Source organism: Dermacentor andersoni, chromosome 5 (assembly GCF_023375885.2).
Source record: "Dermacentor andersoni chromosome 5, qqDerAnde1_hic_scaffold, whole genome shotgun sequence".
NCBI lineage: Eukaryota > Metazoa > Arthropoda > Arachnida > Ixodida > Ixodidae > Dermacentor > Dermacentor andersoni.
Window position 1 is genome coordinate 11,088,568 of NC_092818.1, and position 24,700 is coordinate 11,113,267.

General features: G+C 46.6%; 1 protein-coding gene across 4 annotated transcripts in view; it reads right to left on the minus strand.

Moving 5' to 3' along the window:
• Nucleotides 1–24,700, minus strand: part of rhea (Talin_middle and talin-RS domain-containing protein rhea) — a 391,086-nt gene that overhangs the window by 120,430 nt on the left and 245,956 nt on the right. For all 4 annotated transcript variants that reach the window (XM_050177552.2, XM_050177553.2, XM_055070111.2 and 1 more), the window contains exons 36-38: nt 22,101–22,262; nt 7,661–7,801; nt 3,074–3,255 (exon numbers count right to left, since the gene is read on the minus strand). In XM_050177552.2, coding sequence (XP_050033509.1) covers nt 3,074–3,255; nt 7,661–7,801; nt 22,101–22,262 — 485 coding nt within the window. The remainder of the gene's footprint in view (nt 1–3,073; nt 3,256–7,660; nt 7,802–22,100; nt 22,263–24,700) is intronic.

Below are 24,700 nucleotides of genomic sequence, written 5' to 3' on the forward strand. Positions count from 1 at the left end.
CTCGATTCTAACGCGCAGGCTACTTTTGGACCCGTTTTATCAGAAAAAAAGTGCGCGTTAGATTCTGGAAAATACGGTAATCTCAAGTTTTGGAGACACATTGAAATGAGAGGCAGATGAAGTGTTCGTTCCCCACTGCCTGCCCATCAGTGTTTTGATTTCATCGCACCAGCTTTGTGGTACCGAGTATTCGCACTCATCGAGTGAGATCTGTTCATGTTTGTCAGTGCATGTGCCACCATGCTTACCGTATTTACTTGCATAATGATCGCACTCGTGTAATGATCACATCCCTGAATGTTATCGTCAATGATTTTTTTCCTTTCCCGTGTAATGATCGCACCTCGCACTTGCCGCAGCGATGTGTCATGTGCCAAGTCTAGCTAATGATGATCGCGCTTACCATCTGTCGAATGCTGTCGAATTCTATGCGAACGACTCTCGAAGACATACCAAGCGGTCTGCACGCACCAAACATTCTTAAGCAGACGTCCCATTTTATTTTTTTCATCACTTTCCGCACATCCACGAAAAGAAAGTTACAACCAACTTGCTTTGGCTTTATTATTTGTAGGCTTTATACTGGTTGTGGTCAACAACAACAAAAAAGGCGCTTTTCGATTCTTCTCGTCTGCACTCGTGGGCATGCAACAAATCGTGAGCGACAATGATAGTAGTCACATTTACACTGATACGTTAGACGTGTACCCTATACATACGCCGACGCTTGTAACACAGCTAAGATATTCGCCCACCCATAGTAGAGGCGTGCTGTATTAGGATAGCAGTGAAGACAAATGCTGCAGTTTCCACAGCGTGCCCACTATGGGTTTCTATGTCACTGGCAGCTAAGTGCACCCATCTCCGTTTCTGTCCCCTCAAAGTGGTCATGGCTACGTTACTGCCGCAAACTTGCCGATAGTAACAATATTATTCATTAATGATAATGAAGAAACTGTTTCAATGCATGTAATGTACTCACGAGAAGAACAAAAATCACGTTCGGCGCATTCGGCTCGCTCCGCCGGCCGCCATTTTTGTTTTGGTGTCCTGCACTGTTACAACAGCAGCCGCCTATTTGTTGACCTGTTGTCATCCCGCAGCAAATGCGGGATGAAAAAGAAAAATTTTTCTTTTCGTGGAAAATTTTACCCGCACAATAATCGCACCCCTGAATTTGCGTCGATTTTTTTATAGAAAAGTGCGATCATTATGCGAATACATATGATATTAATTAACTTATTTAGACCAAGACTTTCTTTGAGGCGTCCAACAAGTTTTAAGCTGCATGGGTTGGACTGTGCGGAGAGTGCTCAGCGGCCATGGTGAGAAGGCGTGAAAGCTTTGCAGGCTTCGCTTCATACCAGTGATGTGAAAGTATTGTCGACACGGCATGAAATCGTATCTTTGGTCACACACTCGTACATTCAACACAACAAATTTTTTCTAATGCGTTAGCAGTCTTAGGGTAATTCATGCACTTTCTGGGGGCTATGTATGTATGTATCTATCTATGCTTGCATCGATGTATGTACGTTTGTATCTAACTATTTTCCCACCTACCTGGGTCACTGGATAGTCCGTGGTTGAATGGGCAGCACATCAGGCCACTGTGCCGAGGTAACAGGGTTCAAAACCAACCATTGGACCAACTAGCGTCAGTGGGTATGTGGCAATGTGTACATATGCGCAGCACTTCAATGAGCCTCTTTCGCACTGACATGGGTCACTGTAAGATGCGGAACTAGGTAGGTGCCACTGTTTGACGAAGCTTTTTGACGCCGATTTGGAGCCCTGGGTATGTGTCACTCGGTCCGTGCTGTGTGTTGGTATCATGCTGCACGAGGCTCTTCAATGAGCCTCTTGGATGCAAACCTGATTCACTGGGTATGTGCTAGTAGGTGTGTGCTGCTCTTCAATAAACGTCTTTGACGGCAACTTGGGTGTCTAGGCATGTGCCATTGAGAATGTGCCACTTCACAATGACGAAAAAGATCCCTTAAATTTCTCCTATACTTAGCGGAATGAACCCACGTCACAAGAGTTCTTCAAGGACAACAACATGACACATTAGCAGGCTGCATCACAAATGCACCGGGTACGCACCACTTTTCGAAGAAAGCCTTTTACACCAACGATTTAGCAAGCTGTGCAACTGGGTATGGTACGTGCTGCTCTTCAATGCACCTCTCACAAACTTGGGTCACTGAGTATGTGCCATTGCGAGCGCAGCAAGTGAGGGAACAATTTCCAGCAGCTGCAGGCACTGGCACGCCACGCTTTTTGTCTCAGAGGCCACAAGCGAACTTCTTGTCAGTGCCACTAGATGGTGCAGTGTGTCCAGAAAGAAGCGTGATTGTGGAGCCCAGTTACTGCATTATGCGTTTCTCAACATTCACAAGCACTGGTGCACCATGCATTTTGAAGGCCAGGCGCAGGCTTCACGATGGCAATGCTAGATGGTGCCAAGTGGGACCAGGGAAGTTCGAAAGAGGAGTACCGCTGCAGTACATGGCTCACACATCATTCGTTTCGACAGTGGTCATGCGCTGTGTGGTTACACTGATTCAATGCTATTGCATTACCGTAGACAGTCATTGTGAAATGGATTCTCATAAAATTTTTTCGTCAATGGAGTTAGCTTTTTTCCGACTGCCCGATAACCTAGAAATTGCTATGGCCCCTTTCGTGTAAAAAAAATCGGTTGGTAGACTGTGCTTATTTGCATAAAAGGTCGAATTTCAATATAACGAAATTTTGGTTTAACAAGTGCCGATTTTACTGACTTCATTGTGTTATTGAATTACAACTATAACACTGTCTAGTGTGTTCGTCATTATTTATTGTAGACTGACGCAGAATAAATGCAGTCAACTGAATTTTGTTGCTAAGTTTCGTGCTTGTACATGCAAACAGTGTGTGCTAGAGTTCCTGAAGCTCCAAAAATGCATGTCACTATACTGCTTTAAAGTAAACCAATGCCTCAAGGCATAGGCTTGCCCCGAGTACAGTTAGAGCCAGGACTCAGTTTCTAATCACAAGTGTGGTATACTCATGCAGAAGGGGCCCTTACTTGATGGATGAGACAAGCCTCTTGATGCCATCCGAGACCTCCTTGCTGTGGGCACCCAGACTCTGCCAGGCTGGTGGGTCCTTTGGGTTCAACACCAGGGATTTGGCCGACAGTATCATGCTGCACGAGCCATCAATGATGGCCCGCCCAGCTGCGGTGATGGGCTCCTGAGCTGCCCTGGCCTGTGCACGTTACATCAGGCAGGCGCTCACTTAGTCACACGTGCAGACTGTATACAGTGAATGTGTGTACAATTTCAAAAGGGTGTTTAACTTAGCTAGTTCGTTCATTCTTCGAGGATTGTAGCAGCAGAACTTATGGAACACGGACACAGAAGGAACGACTAGGCGAGTACACAACTGCACTGTCAACTGATTTCTTTATAAAAATTTCCGCGCTTTTTATTTTGTCGCCATATCTCATCTCTTATCTATCTGAGGCTGTTTCAAAAAGTGACTTCCTTTCTTGTCAAGGCCACTGATGGTGTGCTTACACACTACACTCCCATTTGACTTATCTCAAAGGCGTCAAGAATCTCCCAAGTTAGCCTATCGCCATTCCTTTTCAGGACTTGCACATCGTGAAATTTGGGGATGCACGTCTGTACTTGGCTATCTTTTCCCTTGTTCATTTCACAACATTGGCAGTGCAAGTCCAGATTACTGCCAGGGGTCCCTGAAAGTGATGATGCGTGCTCTCTGGTTCGATCATTAAGGTATCTTCCTGTTTGCCCTACATATTGTGTTCCACAGGACAGGGGCATGGTGTACACTACTCCTTGGACGCAATGGCAGTATCTGCTCTGGCGTGTGAGCTGGCATTGCGGTTTCTTCTTTTCCTGGTTCACTCGTACAGGCATACTTTTTCCCTTGTTTGGTGCTGAGCACACTACTCAGACGCTGTGTCTTTTACCAGTCTTGATAAGATTGTGGGTCAGTCCGAGCACATATGGAATTGTTGCACAATTGTCTTTTGCATCTGCAACTTCAGGTGCGTTTTTGCTTTCTTGTTTTCTTTTAATCTTCTCTACGAGGCCTTCAGCTATGCTGCATAGCATTCACACAGGGTACTCTGCATTTTACGGCCTACTTAACTGCCGCTGAAAACTTCGTTCAGTCTGATGCTGGCACAATTTCTTCAGTGCTGAACTTAATACTGCACTCGCTATTGCCCGTTTTACAGTCTTGGAATGGCTTCACGTGAAGGGAAGAAATAGTTTCTTTGCTCTGGGCTCGTACCTCCAGCATAGATGTCCCGGTTGGAATTCTAGGAAAAGGTCGAGGAACTGCAGAGAACTATAGTTCGGAAGCTCATAAGTGAAGTTCAGCTCTGGGCGCATTGATCGAAATGACTCCAGTACGATGTCCTTAAGTTGTTTGTAATCGGTTACATTCTCTGTTTGGCACAGTATCGAGAAGTCGTCCACCTATCGATAGATCCATGTGATGCGCCTTTCCTTGATGGATCCTTGAATTTTCTTGTCACATGCTCCCAAGTACAAATCACTGAGGATTGGTGCTATTTTTGATCCAATGTCCTCTTTTTTGGTCGAACAAGTTTCCATCGTACACATCGATTGTGGCAGTGAGATAGGCACTCAACAGCTCCGAAAAGGTTTCCACAGACATTCCTACCGAGTTTTGAAATGGAATGGCTCCTTGATCCTCAATGGTCTCTCTCATTACATTAATTAAATCTGTGTGCAGTATCGAATAATACATGTCTTCGATGTTGATCGAGAACCCGTACCAATAATTCATTTCGTACTTTCTTATCTCAGAGGTTAGTTCTTCAGAGTTCCTAATCCTGAACGGATCTTCTACCCTAACTTTGGAAAGTTGCTTGAAAAGGTGTGGCGAAAGCAGCGATTGCCACGTGTCTGCTTCCGATAAAATGGCATGGAAGATGGTACAATTGTATGGGTTTTTGCAGTGAAGAACGCCGACAGTGTGCTGGTTTTTGCTGCTTTTCCCTTATTGCACAGCTGGCAACCATTATTTACTTCTTCTAGAAGCACCTTGACCTTTCTTTTCACTTCCTTTAGGTCTTTATTTTCTACCTAGCAAGTACGAAATGAATGATTGGTACGGGTTCTTGATCGTCATCAAAAAAATGTATTATTCGATACTGCACGCAGATTTTATGAATGTAAGAGAGAGACCATTGAGGATCAAGGAGCCATTCCATTTCAAAACTCGGTAGGAATGCGGGCGGAAACCTTCTCGGAGCTGTTGAGTACCTATCTTGCTGCCATAATCGCTGTGCATGATGGAACCTTGTTCGACCAAAAAAGAGGACATTGGATCAAAAATAGCACCCATCCTGAGTGATTTGTACTTGGGAGCATGTGACAAGAAAATTCAAGGATTCATCAAGGAAAGGCGCATCACATGGATCTATCGATAGGTGGACGACTTCTCGATACTGTGCCAAACAGAGAATGTAACCGATTACAAACAACTTAACGACATCGTACTGGAGTTGTTTCGGTCAACGTGCCCAGAGCTGAACTTCACTTATGAGCTTCCGAACTATAGTTCTCTGCAGTTCCTCGACCTTTTCCTAGAATTCCAACCGGGACATCTATGCTGGAGTTACGAGCCCAGAGCAAAGAAACTATTTCTTCCCTTCACGTGAAGCCATTCCAAGACTGTAAAACGGGCAATAGCTAGTGCAGTATTAAGTTCAGCACTGAAGAAATCGTGCTAGCATCAGACTGAACAAAGTTTTCAGCGGCAGTTAAGTAGGCCGTAAAAGGCAGGGTACCCTGTGTCAATGCTATGCAGCATAGCTGAAGGCCTCGTAGAGAAGATTAAAAGAAAACAAGAAAGCAAAAACGCACCTGAAGTTGCAGATGCAAAAGACAATTGTGCAACAATTCCATATGTGCTCGGACTGACCCACAATCTTATCAAGACTGGTAAAAGACACAGCGTCTGAGTAGTGTGCTCAGCACCAAACAAGGGAAAAAGTATGCCTGTACGAGTGAACCAGGAAAAGAAGAAACCGCAATGCCAGCTCACACGCCAGAGCAGATACTGCCATTGCGTCCAAGGAGTAGTGTACACCATGCCCCTGTCCTGTGGAACACAATATGTAGGGGCAAACAGGAAGATACCTTAATGATCGAACCAGAGAGCACGCATCATCACTTTCAGGGACCCCTGGCAGTAATCTGGACTTGCACTGCCAATGTTGTGAAATGAACAAGGGAAAAGATAGCCAAGTACAGACGTGCATCCCCAAATTTCACTATGTGCAAGTCCTGAAAAGGAATGACGATAGGCTAACTTGGGAGATTCTTGACGCCTTTGAGATAAGTCAAATGGGAGTGTAGTGTGTAAGCACACCATCAGTGGCCTTGACAAGAAAGGAAGTCACTTTTTGAAACAGCCTCAGATAGATAAGAGATGAGATATGGTGACAAAATAAAAAGCGCGGAAATTTTTATAAAGAAATCAGTTGACAGTGCAGTTGTGTACTCGCCTAGTCGTTTCTTCTGTCTACATGTTCCATAAGTTCTGCTGTTACAATCCTCAAAGTGCATACAGTCTCACCTTAAAGGCCAACTGCAACAAAATTTTGAACCGCGTAAAAAGTGTAGTTGAAGATAGTGAGAAGGGCCTCTGTGCAATATTTGACATATTAAGTATGAGCAGAAGTGCTATGAAATGTTCACAAGAAATATGATACTGGAACTGAAAAGAATGCCGCCATAAGCGCTAGCTGGAAGTGATGTGTGACCTAGAATGCCCAGCTTTTCAGCATGACCTCTGAGATAAGACAGTGCTTGTGGCACACTGAAAAACCTTGGAGGCGGCGTGCTGGCACATGCGTCATAACGGCAATCACCAAGTGCACTTGTTGTGGGCATAGGTGCTGCTTAAAGGCCGCTAACAAAAATAATTATTCAATTCCCAGTCCTGTGGCTTTGCTAAGATTGCTTCAGTGGTATATGCTACTCATTTATAAATATTCTTGCGAAAGTGAAATTTCGCTGCACTTTTAATGTCAAAAAGGATTCTCTGCTTGAAAGCCTTGCATGTCTGGGATCAATTTTCTCACAGAAGCCGTATTATGACGAGTATTTCGTATGGCGCGACTGTACCATAAGTGGTATGCGTATATATGTAATTCTATGGGAGGTAAAAGTGAGTAAGAAAAAACCACATTATAGCTGGTCCTTCACTATAAGCGGTTACATTACGAGGGGACTAAGCTGTAAGGGGGTTCAACTGTAGTACTGAACAAGTTCAACATTACTGAAGTGCAATAAAGGACACAGGCAAAGCAACTAGACACACACACAGCACAGAATGTGCTTCTAAACTACAAGGAATGGTTCACATATCAGTTAATCTTATGTGTAGAAAGCTTTATTGTTGGTCAAACAGAACACTGTCTTTATATGACAGTGTCTGTGTGTGTCCACTTGCTTTGTCCATGTCTATTAATGCGTTTGAATGCTTTTTAACACGCCTTATCAACAAGGCCAGTCCTCTATGGTTGACAGTTGGCAAGAGCACGTTACCACATGAACCTCAAGCTGATAGTCAGCAATGAAGCAAGCACAGTACAGGCACACACCTTGTGGCTGATCTTGGCAGGCACTCCAGCAAATTCAGGGGAGCTTGCAAATGTGGTAAGGCTGTCCACAGCCTCGATCAGCGGCCGAGTAGCCTCTCCACACCGCTGTCTGTTGGCATCGCTTGGGTCCTGGTCCAGCACCTGCAGTGGCAAAGCCATGCACAGCTGCATTCACACCGGTGACTGACAAATGTTGCATGACTGATCATGAGTAGCTTCAAAGGAGTGACTCGTGGCAAGCGTGAGCTGCCCATTGACAAAATAAAATTCCTGCGATTGGTGCCATTCGCATCTGCTTACACTGCCATTGCCACATAAAATGAGCGTCAGCACGTACAATAGAGGCTCATTGATACAATCCCATTTCATACGATTTCCCGGCGCCAAGGTACACGATTGATAACACAGAATATGACCCAATACAGTTACGCTTCCTTTTACCGGTTGGTACGTTGCTGGAAAACAAAGTCTTCTGGCACCAACATTCAGTATATTGCCAAACTGCAATCATATGATACATTTTCCAGCCACTAGATTCCATGTAACAAGGAAAAGTGTAAGGCGGATGCGACAGAGGCCAGTAGGCACCCACAATGGCAGCTTTCTCACAATATTCAGCTGCCAGCATCACATGAAAATGTCGCCTGTCCTCGGTTTCCTATTCCGGTACCACCAACTCACCTCGTGGGTCATCGCACGTCGCCATTCACAGCGATCATTGCCAACCCATCACGATAAGCACTTTCACCTCCCTGTTTCACAACACATGTGGCATAGGAAGCATACTGTACGTGTTTAATGGGTTATAAGGCGGACATGGCACCGTTCCCTGCTGCAGGCTGCATGAAGTGAGCATCGTGGCATCACATTCCGGCATTGCCCACCAGCTCAATTTTGTTTTGGTTTCCCATTGCTGTTTTATAAACTAGGGGCATGCGAATATTCGAACATTCAATTTCGAATCAAATAATGAATGTTCAAATAATTCGATTCACAAATCGAATATCTAGTATTCAATTTTTCGAATATCCTGCATGTTCCATGAATGACCAGGCTGTGGCCTGTACTTTGATGCGTGTAGCTTTCCCCCATCGTGCAATCTCTATTGGTACTAAATTCGACCATGTAGACTGGACCGATCGAAACGATTAGCGCTACACGGACAAAGGGAACAACAAAAACAGCGCACATGCAAAGCACGAAGGCCTGTGCGAAGATTGGGCCGATTAGACACTGGAATGTGTGCCGACCATATCGGATATGCATGTTCAGTGCTCACACATGCAGATTTGCGTAATTGAGAACTTTCTGCCCAAATGTGAATTTGACAGCATGCCATGCATACTTGCGGTAATTGTCACCCGCAGACTCACAACCCACGTCGACAGTCGTCAATCTAACTGCTACATATGACTTCGCGGCCGATCATTGATGTAGGAAAGTACCATATTTACTTGATTCTAACGCGCCCTCAATTGTAATGTGCACTCATTTCCCATGGCCAAAAAATGAAAAAAAAAATGATAACCTCGATTGTAACGTGCACCTGTCTTCCATGGCCAAGAAAAAAGAGTACAATACCGTGCACCTCATGCTTTCATATAGAAATACTATTTTCTTTCATTTGGAAAAATAGATTTATTCCCGATACGCTAAAGTTGCGATGAATAAAAACACAAATGGAAGCAGCGGACCTTGCTGCCAAGATTTTCACTGCGCCGGTATGAGTCATGTGGGGCAACAGATATCACTCGTCGTCGCTATCAGACAACTCCTTATCACTATCAACAGACCAAAGAATTTCATCCCCGGTGCCATCCATGGCACTCAAAATCCTGCACTTCTTAAAGGCCTTGTTGACCATGGCAAACGGGATCGTGCACCATGCATCTTGCACTCATCCAGCAAAGTCTTGCAGCAAGGCACGCTTCATTTTATTGGCGGGCGTGAATTCGTGGCAGCCACTGACAGGCCATTCGGTGTAGAGCGCCTGAATTCTATCTTCCACTGGCTTGTTCAAACAAACATTGAGCAGCTGGAGCTGCGATGTCATGCCACCGAGTATCACAACAAGGTCAGTGTTGCATGCAGCCAGCTGCTTGTCCTTGATGCGCTGGTCAAGGTGGCACCTGAATGCGTCAAGCACAAGCAACCCGCGCAGATCCAAACTGCCACCGTGTCTCTTCTGCCAAACGTTATCAATCCAGTCAGCAACCGAGTCAGTGGTAATTTTCATTTGTGCGCATAATCACGCCACTTGGAAACACGATTCCTTTCGGAAGCGTCTTTGGTCTGAAGATAAGATACGGGGGCAGCTTGTGTCCATCCGCAGTGCAACAAAGCATTGCGGTGACTAGTTTTCTCGTGGCCAGAAGACAAAATGCGCACTTGCTTCGCCCCCTTCTTTTTAACGGTTGTGGTAGAATAGAGCGGCGTCTGATCGGCATTTCCAATCTGTCTGAAGTGGTAGCCATTTCTATGGCGTAACTTCAAAATGTACTGCTGAAAACTGTGCAATTTCTCTTCATATTCTTCAGGCAATTTTTGACATATCCCTGTCTGCCTTCGAAGAGAAAAGCCTTTTCTTTTTTCATAAAATTTGATAGCCAGCACCTGCTCGCTTTGAAGTCACTCCGCATTAGCCCTTTCTGTAAGGCTAACTGCATCGCCCGTACTTTGAGCAGATCGGTCATCAAAGGCCACTGTGCCGCTCGCTGCTCTTGCATGTATTCCGCAAGCAGCTCTTCTATTTCCGCAAAGCATCCCTGCTTCGGTCCACTGAAACCCTTCTTTGTTGCTTTGCTGGCGAAAATATTCTCCTTCTATTTGCGCCAGTCCCGCACGCAAGTTTCGGGAACTCCGAACGCCCATGATGTGGCCCGATTTCCATCCATCTCTGCGCACATGATAACTTCCCTTTTAAATGCGGCGTCATGGTGGACTCGGCGTGTCTTCGCAGTCGGCGCTTCCATGCCGATTGAATAAATGCAGAAAATGGGAAGACAGGCGGTAGACTAGGTTACACCAGCGCCTGGTTACACGCACAACGTGGACGTATGCCCATGGAGGAAGCTATGGCAGCTAGGCTAGAAGCGCGTACGCCATTTTTGCCATTTTTTGAATGCCAATGGCAATACGGCAATGTGGATTTAGGATCGTACTCGATTCTAATGCACATGCAATTTTTGGACCCGTTTTACCAGAAAAAAGGTGCGCGTTAGATTCGAGTAAATACGGTAATAGTGACAAGCTTTCTGTGACAGTCTGTGGCCCACTATCACATCGGTGAGCGGAAAATTTTCGTCACAGAAACACCATTCCCAGCCCTGCCTAGCCTGTTAGACCTAATCAGAGCTGCGTTATTGGGTGTCGGCGGTTATAGTTACGGTTTCGTACCGAATCAACACAGATCTATTCACATTGGTTGCACGACCATCAGAAAGCCAACAAATTGCCTCGCCAACGAAAGCGAGTGTACTGAATGACTGTTTTTCATGACCGCAATTTTTGTGAAACACCGTACGGTGCCCCCGAGCTTGTTCTGAACGCCATTCGTAAATGCATATTGGTCTCTTTTTGTAGATTTGAGCGACTTGTCACAAGACTAGCATTGGATTTACATGGCAGGCTCGCAAACTTGTCATGTGGCCATAATGGGATGACTTCTGGCTGCAGGTGCAGTTGCACGGTGGAAGATGGACGTGGATGGAAAAAAAAAGAAGGAAGGAGCAGAGAGTTTTATACAATAATTACTAGGGGGAACTGTTGCACTGCAATCGTTTAGCCGCCATGGAAATGATGGGAAGTACACGGACCTGCCTGATCTTCATGTTTGTGGATTCAGACACTCTGGTGGCTTTGCTTATTGCACGCTTTATCTATCTTCATGGTCCTAAATTTCGGAGCAATGTATACTTTTCTAAGTGCAGAATACTCTGCAAATGCACACGATTGCTACTAATTGCAGTGGTCCAGCCTGTCCAGGTGGCCACATTGAAGTGCGCCAAGCCTCTCAACGTGTTGAATTGCCCGCGAGAAAGTCATAAGGGCGTTCTATGCCGCTTGTCGATGCATGCGTCCGTGGCGTAATGGTTTCTATATCCGGTCCTGTGCTTGAATCTTGCCATCAGACAGTTTTAATAATGTTTATTTAAATGTTTAATACACGGTATTTAGTTGAAAATGACGAGTTTACAAAGTCGCATAGCCATTTGAAGCCACAAGCACGAAGTTTAGGCAAATCCATGTACTTCCCATAATTCCCATGCTGGCTGAACACCACCCCAATTGCAGCTCCTGTAAGATGGATGGAGGGATGTTATGAGCATCCTCTTTGGAACGGAGCAGTGGGTTGCACCACCAAGCTCTTGCTATTATACTGCCTAATGCCTTACCCAGGTTAAGCAAGAAAAAAAAAAAAAAGAAGAAAGAACACTATGAACTCCCACAACCAAATTTTCCGATCCCCTATTGCGAACTGTGCTTTTGTACGTCTCCGTTTTTTGTCGTTTCCCTATTTTTGCCGTTATATTGCCGTTAAGCACAGTATCGCGAACTATTCAACTGAAAACCCCATTGGTGCTTGGGAAAACTGCTATTTCTTCAGATTCAGAGAACAAAAAAATCACTTGATTCTATTTGATAGACATAATATAGATAAATACGGTAGAACCACGTTGATACATTCCCGCTACGTACATTTTCGCAGTGCCAACGGTCGCAATCGAGAACACAAAAAATGGCTCAAATAGAGTTATGGTAATTTTTTTATTCGTTCATACGTTCCCACAAAACACGATTTTTTTGGCACCAACGTTCAGTGTGTCACCAAACTGCGATCATATGATATGTTTTCCGGCCACTATATCCCGTGTAAACAAGAAAATGCACGAGGTGCGAGTGATCGAGAACAGTATGTAGCTGCCCGCTGCGGCAGCTTTACCGCAATACTCGCCCACCCGCCCACACTTAGTTTCTCATACCAGTAAATCTTCTCCGGGATTGTCGCACACGGCACTCACAGCTATCACCGCCAATCCTATTGCGATAAGCACCTTTGCCTATCTGTTTCACAGCGCCTAGTGCCGTCGGAAGCATAGCACATGCTTTTAATAGGCGATAACCAAAACGCACCGCCATTCCTTTTGACTGTGATCGTATACCAGCAAACCACAAATATCCACTGGATGTACCGCAACTTAATGATGTCTAATTCGCATCTGTAATATGTTTCACTAGTAAATGGCAGTCACGCATCATCAAAAGGACATCGAATGTCTTTGTGATTTGGACATCTCTTGCACATCCAAAGCTTCCGCGCATTGGCCGTACATCGTGCGTTGTGACTAGATGAACGCACCACGCTGCAGAAATACAAGCAAACTGTCTCTAATGCCTAACGATGAGAGCCTGGAAAAGTAAAGATCACACTGTTGTCTGCTCCGTCTGTTCCAGCACTTTGGCCGGGCATTTACTTTGTTTTTCTCCATCATGTGCATGTTCGAGATCCTACGAGAGGGACTATGTGCTTCTGAATTGCGGAATATTCATCTGTTCATTTTGAAAAGATTCAAGTTGTGGGGATGCGCGACTCTCACACGTCCCCTGATATCTTGTTTTCCTGCATGGCTCCCGTCTCCTGCAGTGCGGCTTCGCCGCATGGCCTGGCGCCCGCGGCAGTCGATGTGGTTGAAGCGCACTGCGAGAGATGGCGCGAGTGTTGCGCTGCTACCGGCGGAGTTACTTGGGCGCGGGAGGTCAAGGCGCTTGCTTGCCTCTTTGGTTCGCGGATGGCGAGCAGTGCGGACGTGCCGCGCGTGCGCCGATCCATGCTTCTGCGAGACCGTCTCGTGATGCCTCGTGCGAACGCGCCACCGTTCACGTGACCTTACGTGCAAACGACCAGGCGTTCGGATCCAGCATGGGGCGAACATATTCACTTGTTATCCGGTCGCGGTGAGTCGGACTTCCTAGATTTGTAGTGCGCCCATCGGCATGTTTTGTGGATAGCAACTGGGCTAGCAGGCATTGATCTATGAAAGGTGCAATAAATGCCCTTGTGATTGTTTGCACTACTGCATTGTCGTTCCTTTGTCCCAAGAGCACGGGTGTGAGAACCCCACAAAGTTGAAGTATTTCAGTTATGAGAATTTCAGTTATGACCTCATTTATTTTTTGTAACGTAGCTATCAGTAGCAATTCTGCACGACCTCTGCACGCGCTGCTGGACACCGTGCATGAAAAGCCAAAACTTTCGGTTTCGGTTACGTCATCTTTTTTCTCATTCATAAACACTTTCTTTTTCATTCATATCCATTAGTACACTGTTAAAAATATGTAATCTTTAACTTCCTGATATATTTGGACAGATTATAAAGAAAAAACAAGCTTGAACTCGCAATATTTTTTACTTCACATTGCCACAGATATAAGATCAGTACGCGCCTCGACGCAAGTGCACTGTAATGCAAGTGCAGGGTAATTTACCGCATGCGAGCAGCATGAAGTGTGCTTTGTTGGTGTGTTTTTCGATTTTTGTTCGGTTGACCATGGCCCAAGTACGTAAATACTAGGCAGAACTGTACAGTTGCATACTGAAATTTACAGCTGTGCTTCTGACTGCTATTTGTGGTGTGTTTGTGTGCCTTGTGGAGCGCTTATAGAAATTTCCCGAGGGCAACATTTTAGTATTTCATTTTCAGACATGTTTGCATTGCTTGATTTCTATCGCACCTCTTCAAGTGTCAGAGATATTTCTCATTTGCAGTGTTTATCTCGAAGTCCCCAGCAGCATTATGTTTTTGGCACTCTCGCGGTGTGAGAAGCTGCCTGAGCAAGTTGCTTATCAAGATGAATATTCTACCTCTGGAATCTGCTTGTGTGGATTTTCTTTTAGTTTATTTTTTTAAAGATAGCTTGAAAGTAGTGACTTTCTATCTTGAATCTCGTGGCCCCAGAAGCAGGTGCTGGCATGCAGGCCATACTCTTTTGGTCATTCATTAGTATGCAATATTATTAGCTCCTACTAATAAGTTTTAATTTTCTAAATATAATTGTGGCGTTGTGACTGCTAGTCGTTTTCTGAGTGTTAACACCCATTTCTCATTAGTTTTGTTTTAGTCAAGCTGAATTTTCAAGAATATTTTATTGAAGTTCTATGTTTTTTTTAGATCCACATTTAACCTGTTTGTATACAGCTAGAACTTACAATGAATATTTTCATACATGTGCCTTGGCTGGATGCCAATCATTTTTGCAATTGCAATCATTTTTCCATTGTATAAATAAAAAGTAACGTTGATATGACATTGTGAATCTCACTTGTGCGCTTTACCTAGTGCTTACTGAACTCACTTTCTTCATGTAGCCATTGCAGAATTTGTAATAATTCACAAGGAACCAAATTACGATCTCCTATTTTGTGAGCCCAATTTTCACATTTTCCCGAGCGTTAGGACTATATATAAAAGTTGACAGTCACTTTAGCATACGCTAAAGGGGACGAAGGCAAAAGCCTGGTTGCTCCCAAGACATTCATTAAGTTACTTGTCATTCTCGTTCAAATGCATTTCTTATTACTTGCTTTTTCCCACAAAGGTCGTGGGATCGAGTGCCGGTTTGCCCATATCTCCATGTTGGGTCATGGTTTCTGTGGTGTCTGGCTTAATGCTGCAGTTTGTCATCAGGTCAATAATGCGCAGGCTCGCGAAACATATAAAAAGCGTGCGCCACAGCCTGCCCGCAGGCTTATCTCGACCAGCCACGCACCAATGAACATGTGGCAATAAACGTCACTCGCCCCCCTGGAAACTTGTCTGCTCCTTTGCACGAACCACACAAACAACAGGTTCGAATGCCTTAACTTCGATTTAATTAACACCACAGGTTGTGCGTTCGACTCCCACCAAAGGTCGAGGGTTCCACTCTCGACCTTCACTATGTCAATTGTAATCTTACTTGGAGATATGGCTGGTTCGCCCATATCTCCAAGTGGGTTCGACAAAGAACATGGGTCCGAGTGCCTTAGTTAAGTATATCATAAAGAACTGTGCTGTAATTTGCTTTGCTCTATTTAACACCAAAGAGATGCACCATTGAGGACAAGTGACGAACACTGGACTGTGTGGCATAACTAAAGGTACGGCGTATGTCGTTGGCCAGTCATTGTGGACATGCGTGGCCATCTGTTTCTTGTGCAGAGTGCAGCGCTGCTCGCCCAACTACGATAAACATCACCCATGTTTTGTCCAAAAGTTATTTTCTCATCTCTTCGCAGCAGTGCCATTCCCACTTGGCAGGACACTGTTATGGTGGCTAGCACCATTGCCACATCTGTACCATAGTATAGCTGGCATGCCCACAATTTCCTAACGTCCATTGCTTTGCTTTTGTAACCACCATCAAATCTGCCAATGTCTAAACGTAATTTCAATAGCACCAAAAATGTATTGCCGCTATAGGAGCAACAACAATGCTAGCCACCTTGACAGTAATCGTAGATAGGAATGGCACTGCCATGGCAGGGTGAGAAAACAAGGTTCAATCAAAATACAGGTGACGTAATCGCACTAAGAGAAGCAGCTTCATGTTCCGCATCAAAAATACATGCATATGCATGTGTACAATGATGGCTGGCCTACACCACACAATGTGTGTTTAGTTATGCTTCGGACACACGTTTTGCTGTCTGCATTTCATTTGTAGTTGACAGTACATCTACTGTGGGACTTGGAGGCATGCAGCTCATTATAGCGCGAACAGGAAAGATTCATTAGATGTTCTATGAACCTCCTGTATCCCTAAAAGGGACATCTATTAGAGATCACTTATGTCCAAATGTGTCATCCTATCAACGTTAAAGCAATGTGACCTGAATGGAACTTAGATTATCTATAGTACGTATTTGCAATGTTGTTTGGAGAAATATAGATGTAGCAAGCACGTGACGCCCCCTCTGGCATAATGTTCGTTCGCCACCAGGCTCGGTGGCCTGCTAAGCTCGACAGGCAACATTGGTCACTGCACCGCAAGAAACACCGACGAGCATGGCTGCTCGGCGGTCAGTCATCGTTCAGCACCACCACGCTGCGGAGTGTCCGTCTAACGGAGGGTGTCTCGAGCCCTCCGTTGTTCACGAACCCGGGTAAATCGTGACACTGGCGACGAGTACCCACGGATCGTCCCATGCTGCCACGAGCGGCGAAACACCGCCCCCCGTTGCTGCCGCCACGCCGCAGAACGGACGGCTCGAGCTGTTCGAGGGAGAATGGTCCGCCTGGCAAATTTACGAGGAGCAAGTCCACGTGTTCTTCCGGGCAAACGACACACCCGAGGCCAAACAGCGGGACATTTTCCTGGCCAGCTGCGGGACCCGCGTCTTCAGCCTCTAGCTCGCCCTTCTCAAGCCAGCCATGCCGCATGTTAAGATGCTGGGTAAGCTGCTCGCCATACTGCGCTCGCATTTCAACCCAGCACCTTCCACACTAATGGAGCGTTTCCGCTTCAACAAGCGGAGCCGCCGGGAAGGAGAGACCCTCGGGCAGTTCGCTGCTGCACTACGAGGGTTAGCGAGTGCCTGTGTTTTCGGCGACCAGCTGGACTCGCTGCTCCGGGACCGTTTCGTGTGCAGCATAACCAACCCCGCCATGCAGACGCTACTCCTGGAGCTTCCCGACCCCTCGCTGGATGACGCCGTGAAGGCAGCGCTGGCAATGGAAGCTGCCGCCAAGGACGCCGCCGAGATTTCCCGTGCGATTGGCTCACCGTCGGCGGAAGCGGCGGTCAACCAGTTGGCGACAAAGGGCAGTACCTGTGGTCGCTGTGGTGGTGCCCACTCCCCCTCACAGTGCCAGTTCTCTCAAGCACAATGCTTTACTTGTTAGTTCAAGTCCCTGTTCCAGCCAGGCGTGGGCACATTTGCCGGCACGACGGCTGGCATCTATGTACCCGAGGCAGCCCGGCCACGTTTTTTCAAGCCACACCCACTGCCGTTCGCCCTGAAGGACGGGGTCACCCAGGAGCTGCAACGGTTGCAGCGAGAGGGCATCCTGGTACCTGTCAAGACATCTGAAAGGGCCGCTCCCATCGTACCAGTCCTCAAGCGAGATGGCAGTGTCAGGATCTGCGGTGATTTCAAGGTTACCATCAAAAGATGACAGGAAGACAAAGATGGCCAGGAACGCCCTGTGTCGTTTGCTTCTCGACGGCTTCATGCTGCAGAGCAACGTTACAGCCAGCTGGATAAGGAAGGCTTGGCCCTCATGTTTGGTGTCGAATGTTTCCACCAGTATCTGAGGCAGTCACGGACCACAAGCCACTGTTGGGGCTGCTGGGGCCTGACAAGGCAGTGCCTGTACAGGCATCACCTCGAGTGATACACTGGGCCTTGAGGCTGGCAGCTTACATTTACCAGCTCGTTTACCGTCCGGGAAAGCACCTGGGACCTGCTGATGTCCTGAGCTGCCTGCCCCTGCCAGAGGTGCCTGATGCTGTTCCAGAACCTGCTGAAGTGTTCATGCTGGAACACGTGTACCCGGAGGTGCTCTCCAGACCTGCGGTATCTCAAACGACCAGCCGGGACCCAGTCCTGTCTCGGTCAAGGCGGTGTCCCGTGGAGAGGAATTGGTGCAGCAGGCCTATAGCCACAAGGCTGCTGAGCTGAGCTTGCAACAGGGCTGCCTACTGTGGGGTTCTAGGTCGAGCCCGGCACCATTCAGAAGACCGACCACTACAGACCCTCTGGATAGAGCGAGGCTGTCTCAGGCAGCACCTGGCGTTGCCACACCTGACCCATCAACACCGGTGCCCAAGCGGAGTACTCGAAGGCGGAGGCCACTGGACTGTTACTCGCCTAGATAGCAGGCATCGTCGACCGAGCTAGGGTGGAGGCAGAGCCTCGTATTTTGAACATGGACGTTTGTTTCTTTTATTTAAGAAACAAACTGGGGGTAAGGGGGTGTAGCAAGCACGTGACGCCCCCTCAGGCATAATGTTCGTTCGCCGCCAGGTTTGGTGGCCTGCTAAGCTCGGCAGGCAGCATTGGTCACTGCACTGCAATAAACACCGACGAGCACGGCTGCTCGGTAGTCAATCATCGTTCAGCACCACCATGCTGCGGAGCGTCCGTCTAACGGAGGGTGCTTCGAGCCCTCCCTTATTCACAAACCTGGGTGGATCGTGACAATAGATATCTACAAGATGTGCGCAATGTCTAAAATATGATGTTATAAGGGCATCTATGAGACATAAATGGCTACCTGGGTATTTGTAATGTTGCTTGGAGAAATATATATATCTATAGGATGTGTTCAATGCCCAAAACATTATGTTCTATGGAGATCTACGGGACATAAATGGTTCACTGGGATACGTTTCCCAGCCACTAAATCCCACATAAACAAGAAAATACGCGAGGCGGACGAGATGAAGAACAGTATATAGCTTTGTTAAACCACGTTGGCGGGCTAGTTGGTTTGAATCCATGGTAGAGTGTGTAAGCATAACTGAACGTAGAAAGAAACAGATACAGAGAGACAACGCTGTCTCTGTACATCTGTTTCTTTCTACGTCCTCGTTCAGTCGCGCTTACACACTCTATCATCGAGTATATAGCTTCCCGCTGCGGCAGCTTCACCGCAATACTCGCCTTGCCGGCCTGTCTCACATGAAAACACAAGTGCACACTCGGTTTCTCATTTCGATACCACCAAATCTTCTCTGGGGTCGTCAGACGTGGCATTCACAGCTATCACCACTAATCTTATTGCAATAAGCATCTTCACTTATCTGTTTCACAGCGCGTGGTGCCGTCAGAAGTGTAGCGCACGCTTTTAATAGGCAATAACCGAAATGTTCCCCCCGCTCCTTGCTGCAGACTGCAATCGTATACGTTTTCCGGCCATAAGATCCCATGTAAACAAGAAAAGGCGTGAAGCGCGCACAGTATATAGCCGCCCGTTTCATGTGATGACGATGTCACCCACAGTTTATATCGGTACTAGCAAATCTCCGCCTTGGTCATCGCATGCCGCATTCACAACTATCGCCACCATACCTATTGCGATAAGCATCTTTTTACAGAACGAGGTGCGTAGTGCCATTAGTAGCATAGTGTATGGTTTTAGTAAGTGGCGATAATACAAACTCGCCACCATTCCCTGTTGCAGGCGGCGCAATGTCGGCATCACGTCTTGCTTTGGCGGCATCCGGCGTCGCCCACCAGCTCATTTAATTTCGGTTTCCCGTCGCTCTCTTTAGAAAGCATGCCATAGGAAAACAACAAAACATGTCTCGGGCCGCCGGAGCACCACCAAGCCAACACGTATCGGCACCTCGTGCGCAACACAAGAATACATCGAAGATAAATACACAGCTGTCATTAATAGATATTGACACGTGTACTTATCTTTATCGGGCGACCACGTTTCGCCGCTTAACAACTGTAATCGCACAGCACGGGACGCGCCTGCATGTATCCGAAGTTTCTGGAAAGTTATCGATGCTTCTACCCGGCTGTCTGTTGTCGCCGAACCTTGTGTTATCTGATTTCATCGCGTGCGCGAATGTTGTAGAACTTTGTGGAAGGCACGCGGGCCCGAACGATTAGTCTGGAACATTCGACGACTACTGTATAAAAGCCGACGCGCTTGACCCTCTGATCAGATTTTCGACGATCGCCGACCGTGTTCGTCGCCAAACAAAGCCCTGGAGCGACTGAATCATCTGCCGGGCCTCCTGTGAGAACAACGTTGAGGCAGCCTGCCCTAACGCATTATCGCTGCCATCGCTATCTGATGCAAGCACAGTCGCGATGATCGCCTCATCGGTTAGAAGCACTTAGTAGTTTCCAAATCTACAGCTGTGCACTTTCTTTTCACCGGCAACGTCGTAAATTCCCGATGATCAGCGGGCGATCAGCCATCTTCTGTTTTGGCTGCGAGAAACCGCGTGGCCAGGAATGATGTCGACACAAACAACGAAGACCAACGCGAGCGATTAAGCTGTTTGCAGAACGCAGAATGGGGAACCAGCGAGCAACATGCGAGCAACCTGCGAGCAGCGCAGTTGGCATGATCCCTTCGGGTTTCGAAGCGTGGGGTGGTGTATAGCTGTGGGTGCAGCCGAGCTGTGCGTGCAGCCCATTCATGTTTGGAGGAGGGAAGGGTGACGGGAGAGAGGCGCGCAGAGATGAGCGCGCGGTGGCTGTTGCAGCAGCGGCCGGTCATGCAGCGGCTTGAATTTCTCGTTTTCTTTCTTTTCAAGGATTTCGCATTTCACTCCCCTTTCGGCTTGGACAACCAGCAGCCAAACTTCATCGTTATAACCGATAATGCGGCATCGGCGCATTGTATAGGCGGGTTATTTCCCCATGGAAAACGTACAAAAGTTGACAGTGAAGCAGCTTCTTGTTGTTATAACCGATATATTGTTAAAACCGGAATTGTTATAAGTGGGTTCGACTGTAGCACAAAAAAATTGCTCAACAGAGACTTCATTCATCTTTATTGTGGCTTGAACGATGGCAATACTTTTGTTGGACTATAAGGTGGTGTGGGCTACACTATGCTTCATATTACTCCATTCTATGGATGCAGATAATTTATCTCACATGGAGCATGGTAGCATTATTGTAGCAATTTATTTCTCGAAAGGATTTGAAGTGTGAGTAATGTAATCTAGTCAAAACTAATTTCTCTGTCAGTAAAACTTTCAGGTCAATTTTTGTAAAAAAATTAAATTATGGTGTTTTACGTGCCAAAGCCACTTTCTGATTATGAGGCACGCCATAATGGAGGACTCCGGAAATTTTGACCACCTGGGGTTCTTGAACGTGCACCTAAATCTAAGTACACGGGTATTTTCGCATTTCGCCTCCATCGAAATGCGGCCGCCGTGGCCGGTCAATTTTTGTAGTGCAGGCAAATGTTTTTCCCTTTTAAAGCTCCATTATAATGCATTTGCTTTCACAAACATGTCAGAATGTGCAGATAATTTTCTTTAAAAAGAAAGCCATTTGAAAGAAATCTTTTTTTTTATTTTATAAAAATAGACAGTATACAATTCTAGGTGAAATAATGTCTAATTTTGATGCAGTGAAACAGTGGTACTGAAGCAAGAAGGGATGCTGCAGATCTTATGAGACTGAACCTAATGTTACCAGCTGTTTGCTTTCAAAAAGCCAAAGCTTAATTATTGGCGGAGGGAATGGACCTATTGGCTCACAAGCACCTCTGTCCATCTTGGAGTGCCACTACCTAGTAGTGCTTTGCCAGCGGAATGACGTGGCCACTATGATAACACAAACGTAAAAATGATTTTTTTTGCTTCTTTTTACATGCCATAAGTATACCACAACTACAAGTCATGGTACCCAAGTTGGACAAAGTGCTCAAGGCAGCCATGAGCCATGATGCTGCAGTCGATGAAACAATAGAGCACCGACCTTGATTTCCTTGACGAGGCTGGCTGTGGCACTCGCAACGTCCTTTGCTGACTGGACGAAGTGGCGTTTTGCAACAGGGTTGGTGGTTTTAGACGAGGCCACCCGGCAAGCGTTGCAAAGCGACGATGTGTGCTTGGCGATCACTGTAGCTGCTGACAAGATCTGCGTGCACAGGAATGAAAAGGCGAAACAAGAGACAAAGGTTTATTTTTTTTTTCTGTAGGATAGCAAGCCTTTCGATGACCTATATGCCTAGACCTACATACCCTGAACCACAACATAAAGTAGGTATTTCGAGGTCCAAGTATATTTCAAATCAAGTATATTTTGAATAAAACTTCCTGTTAATCACACTCCTGGCACCTATACAACATTTACGGGAGTAACACACAGTTTGCTTCCCAGAAAAAACTTCTTTCGCACTTCAGTTGATATTTCGTAGAGACAATATTCACATCTAAGTGAGAATGTTATTACGTCACCTGTTCCAAACAAGTGAAGTACACTTAAACTTGATTTAGAGGGCTGTAACGGCGAAAAGAAACAACACATAGCAAGCGAGACGGGACAGGCGCCTGTCCCATCTCGCTTGCTATGTGTTGTCTTTTTTCGGCGTTACAACCCTCTAAATCTGAAAACATGCACCAACTAGCCCCCCAACAAGTATTACACACTTAAACCTGACTATAACGAAGTCGGTAAAATTGGAAATTTGCTTCGTTATATCGAAATTTTATTGTACAGTTAAACCTGGTTATATCGAACTCGCAAAAAAATGCCTATCAGTTCGATACAGAGCATAATTCGATATAAGCCTGCTAACACACACCATTTATAAAATCACTTTATTGAAGAATCTAGCTTAGTTTCGCATGAAATAGTCCAGCATTTTCTTCTCCTTGGGCAATTTCACTGCCTGCGACGCACACACTTTTCGCCACATTGTCCAAAGAATCAGAGCAGCTGAGGCCGCAACCTTCCCCATCCATGCAGAAGTGCCGAACTAGTGCGAATGCACCAATCACCTCGGAGGATCTGGGCAAACGACCATCGTTGCTTCCCTCATTGTGCCCACTCTCACTTTATCCCGATTTGTGATTTCGAGCTTCACGGCGAAAGGCAAATTCTGCAGCTTCATCATGGCAACACTGCGGGAGAAGGCCCACACGGCACACACACAATGAACCAGAAAAGCCTTCCACTTTTGACAGCCACCGGATAGCATATGATATAACCCATTCAAGTCCTTCTTTCCTCTGGACTAGGACGGCACCGAGGCCTAGGCTACTGGCGTCAGTGTGGATTTCGGTATCTGCGTCCTCGTCGAAGTGTGCAAGTACCGGCGGCGACTGCATGCGTCGTTTGAGTTCTTGAAATACCCTGGCCTGCGGCATTTGCCACTTGAATTCGACATCCCATTTGGTTAGATGTGTTAGCGACTCTGCGATGCGTGAAAAGTCCTTGACAAAGCGCCTATACTAGGCACACATGCCAAGGAATCTGCGCACTGCCTTCTTACTGTACTCCTGATTTGCTGATGACGTGGCCTAGGAACAAATGCTCATCGTAAGCGAAGTGTCACTTTGCCAGCTTCAGAGTGAGCCCTGATGACTTGATGGCCTCTAATACTGTCGCAAGCCGCCTAAGGTGTTCGTCGAAATTTCCGGCGAAGACAACGACGTCATCCAAGTAAACAAGACAGGTCTGCCACTTCAATCCTGCTAAAACCGTGTCCATCACGCGCTGGAATGTTGCAGGCGCCGAGCCCAGTCCAAATGGCATAACCTTGAACTCGTTGAGGTCGTCTGGGGAGATGAAGGCGGTCTCTTCGCGATCTCGTTCGTCGACTTCTATTTGCCAGTAGCCAGACTTGAGGTCAATCGACAAGAAGTATTTAGCGTTGCAGAGCCGATCCAATGCGTCGTCTATTCGTGGAAGGGGGTACACATCCTTCTTCGTGATCTTGTTCAGTCGAGGATAATCGACGCAGAAGCGTAGGGTTCCATCCTTTTTCTTCACCAGGACTACAGGAGAGGCCCACGGGCTTTTCAACGGCTGGATGATGTCGTCACGCAGCATTTCGTCGACTTGATGCCTAATAGCTTCACGTTCTCGCGTCGAAACTCGGTAAGGGCTCTGGCGGAGTGGTCGAACGCACTCTTCGGTTATTATGCGATGCTTTGCAACTGGTCTTTGTCGAATCCTTGATGACGTCGAAAAGCAGTCTTTGTATCGTCGGAGAAGACTTCTGATCTGTTGCTGCTTACTGATAGGAAGACTTGGATTCACGTCGAAGTCTGGTTCGGGGACTATGCTCATCAAGGCAGATGCGTCTGAATCCGAGAGGAGAAAGGCATTGCTGGTTTCCACAATTTCCTCGATGTATGCGATTGTCGTGCCCTTGTTGATGTGCTTGAATTCTTGGCTGAAGTTGGTTAGCATAATTTCCACTTGCCCTCCTTGGAGTCGAGCGATTCCTCTTGCGACCCAAATTTCACGGTCGAGCAGTAGACGTTGGCCGCCCTCGATGACGCCTTCTACGTCAGCGGATGTTTCGGTGCCGATGGAAATATTAATGCTGGAGCGCGGCGGGATGCTCA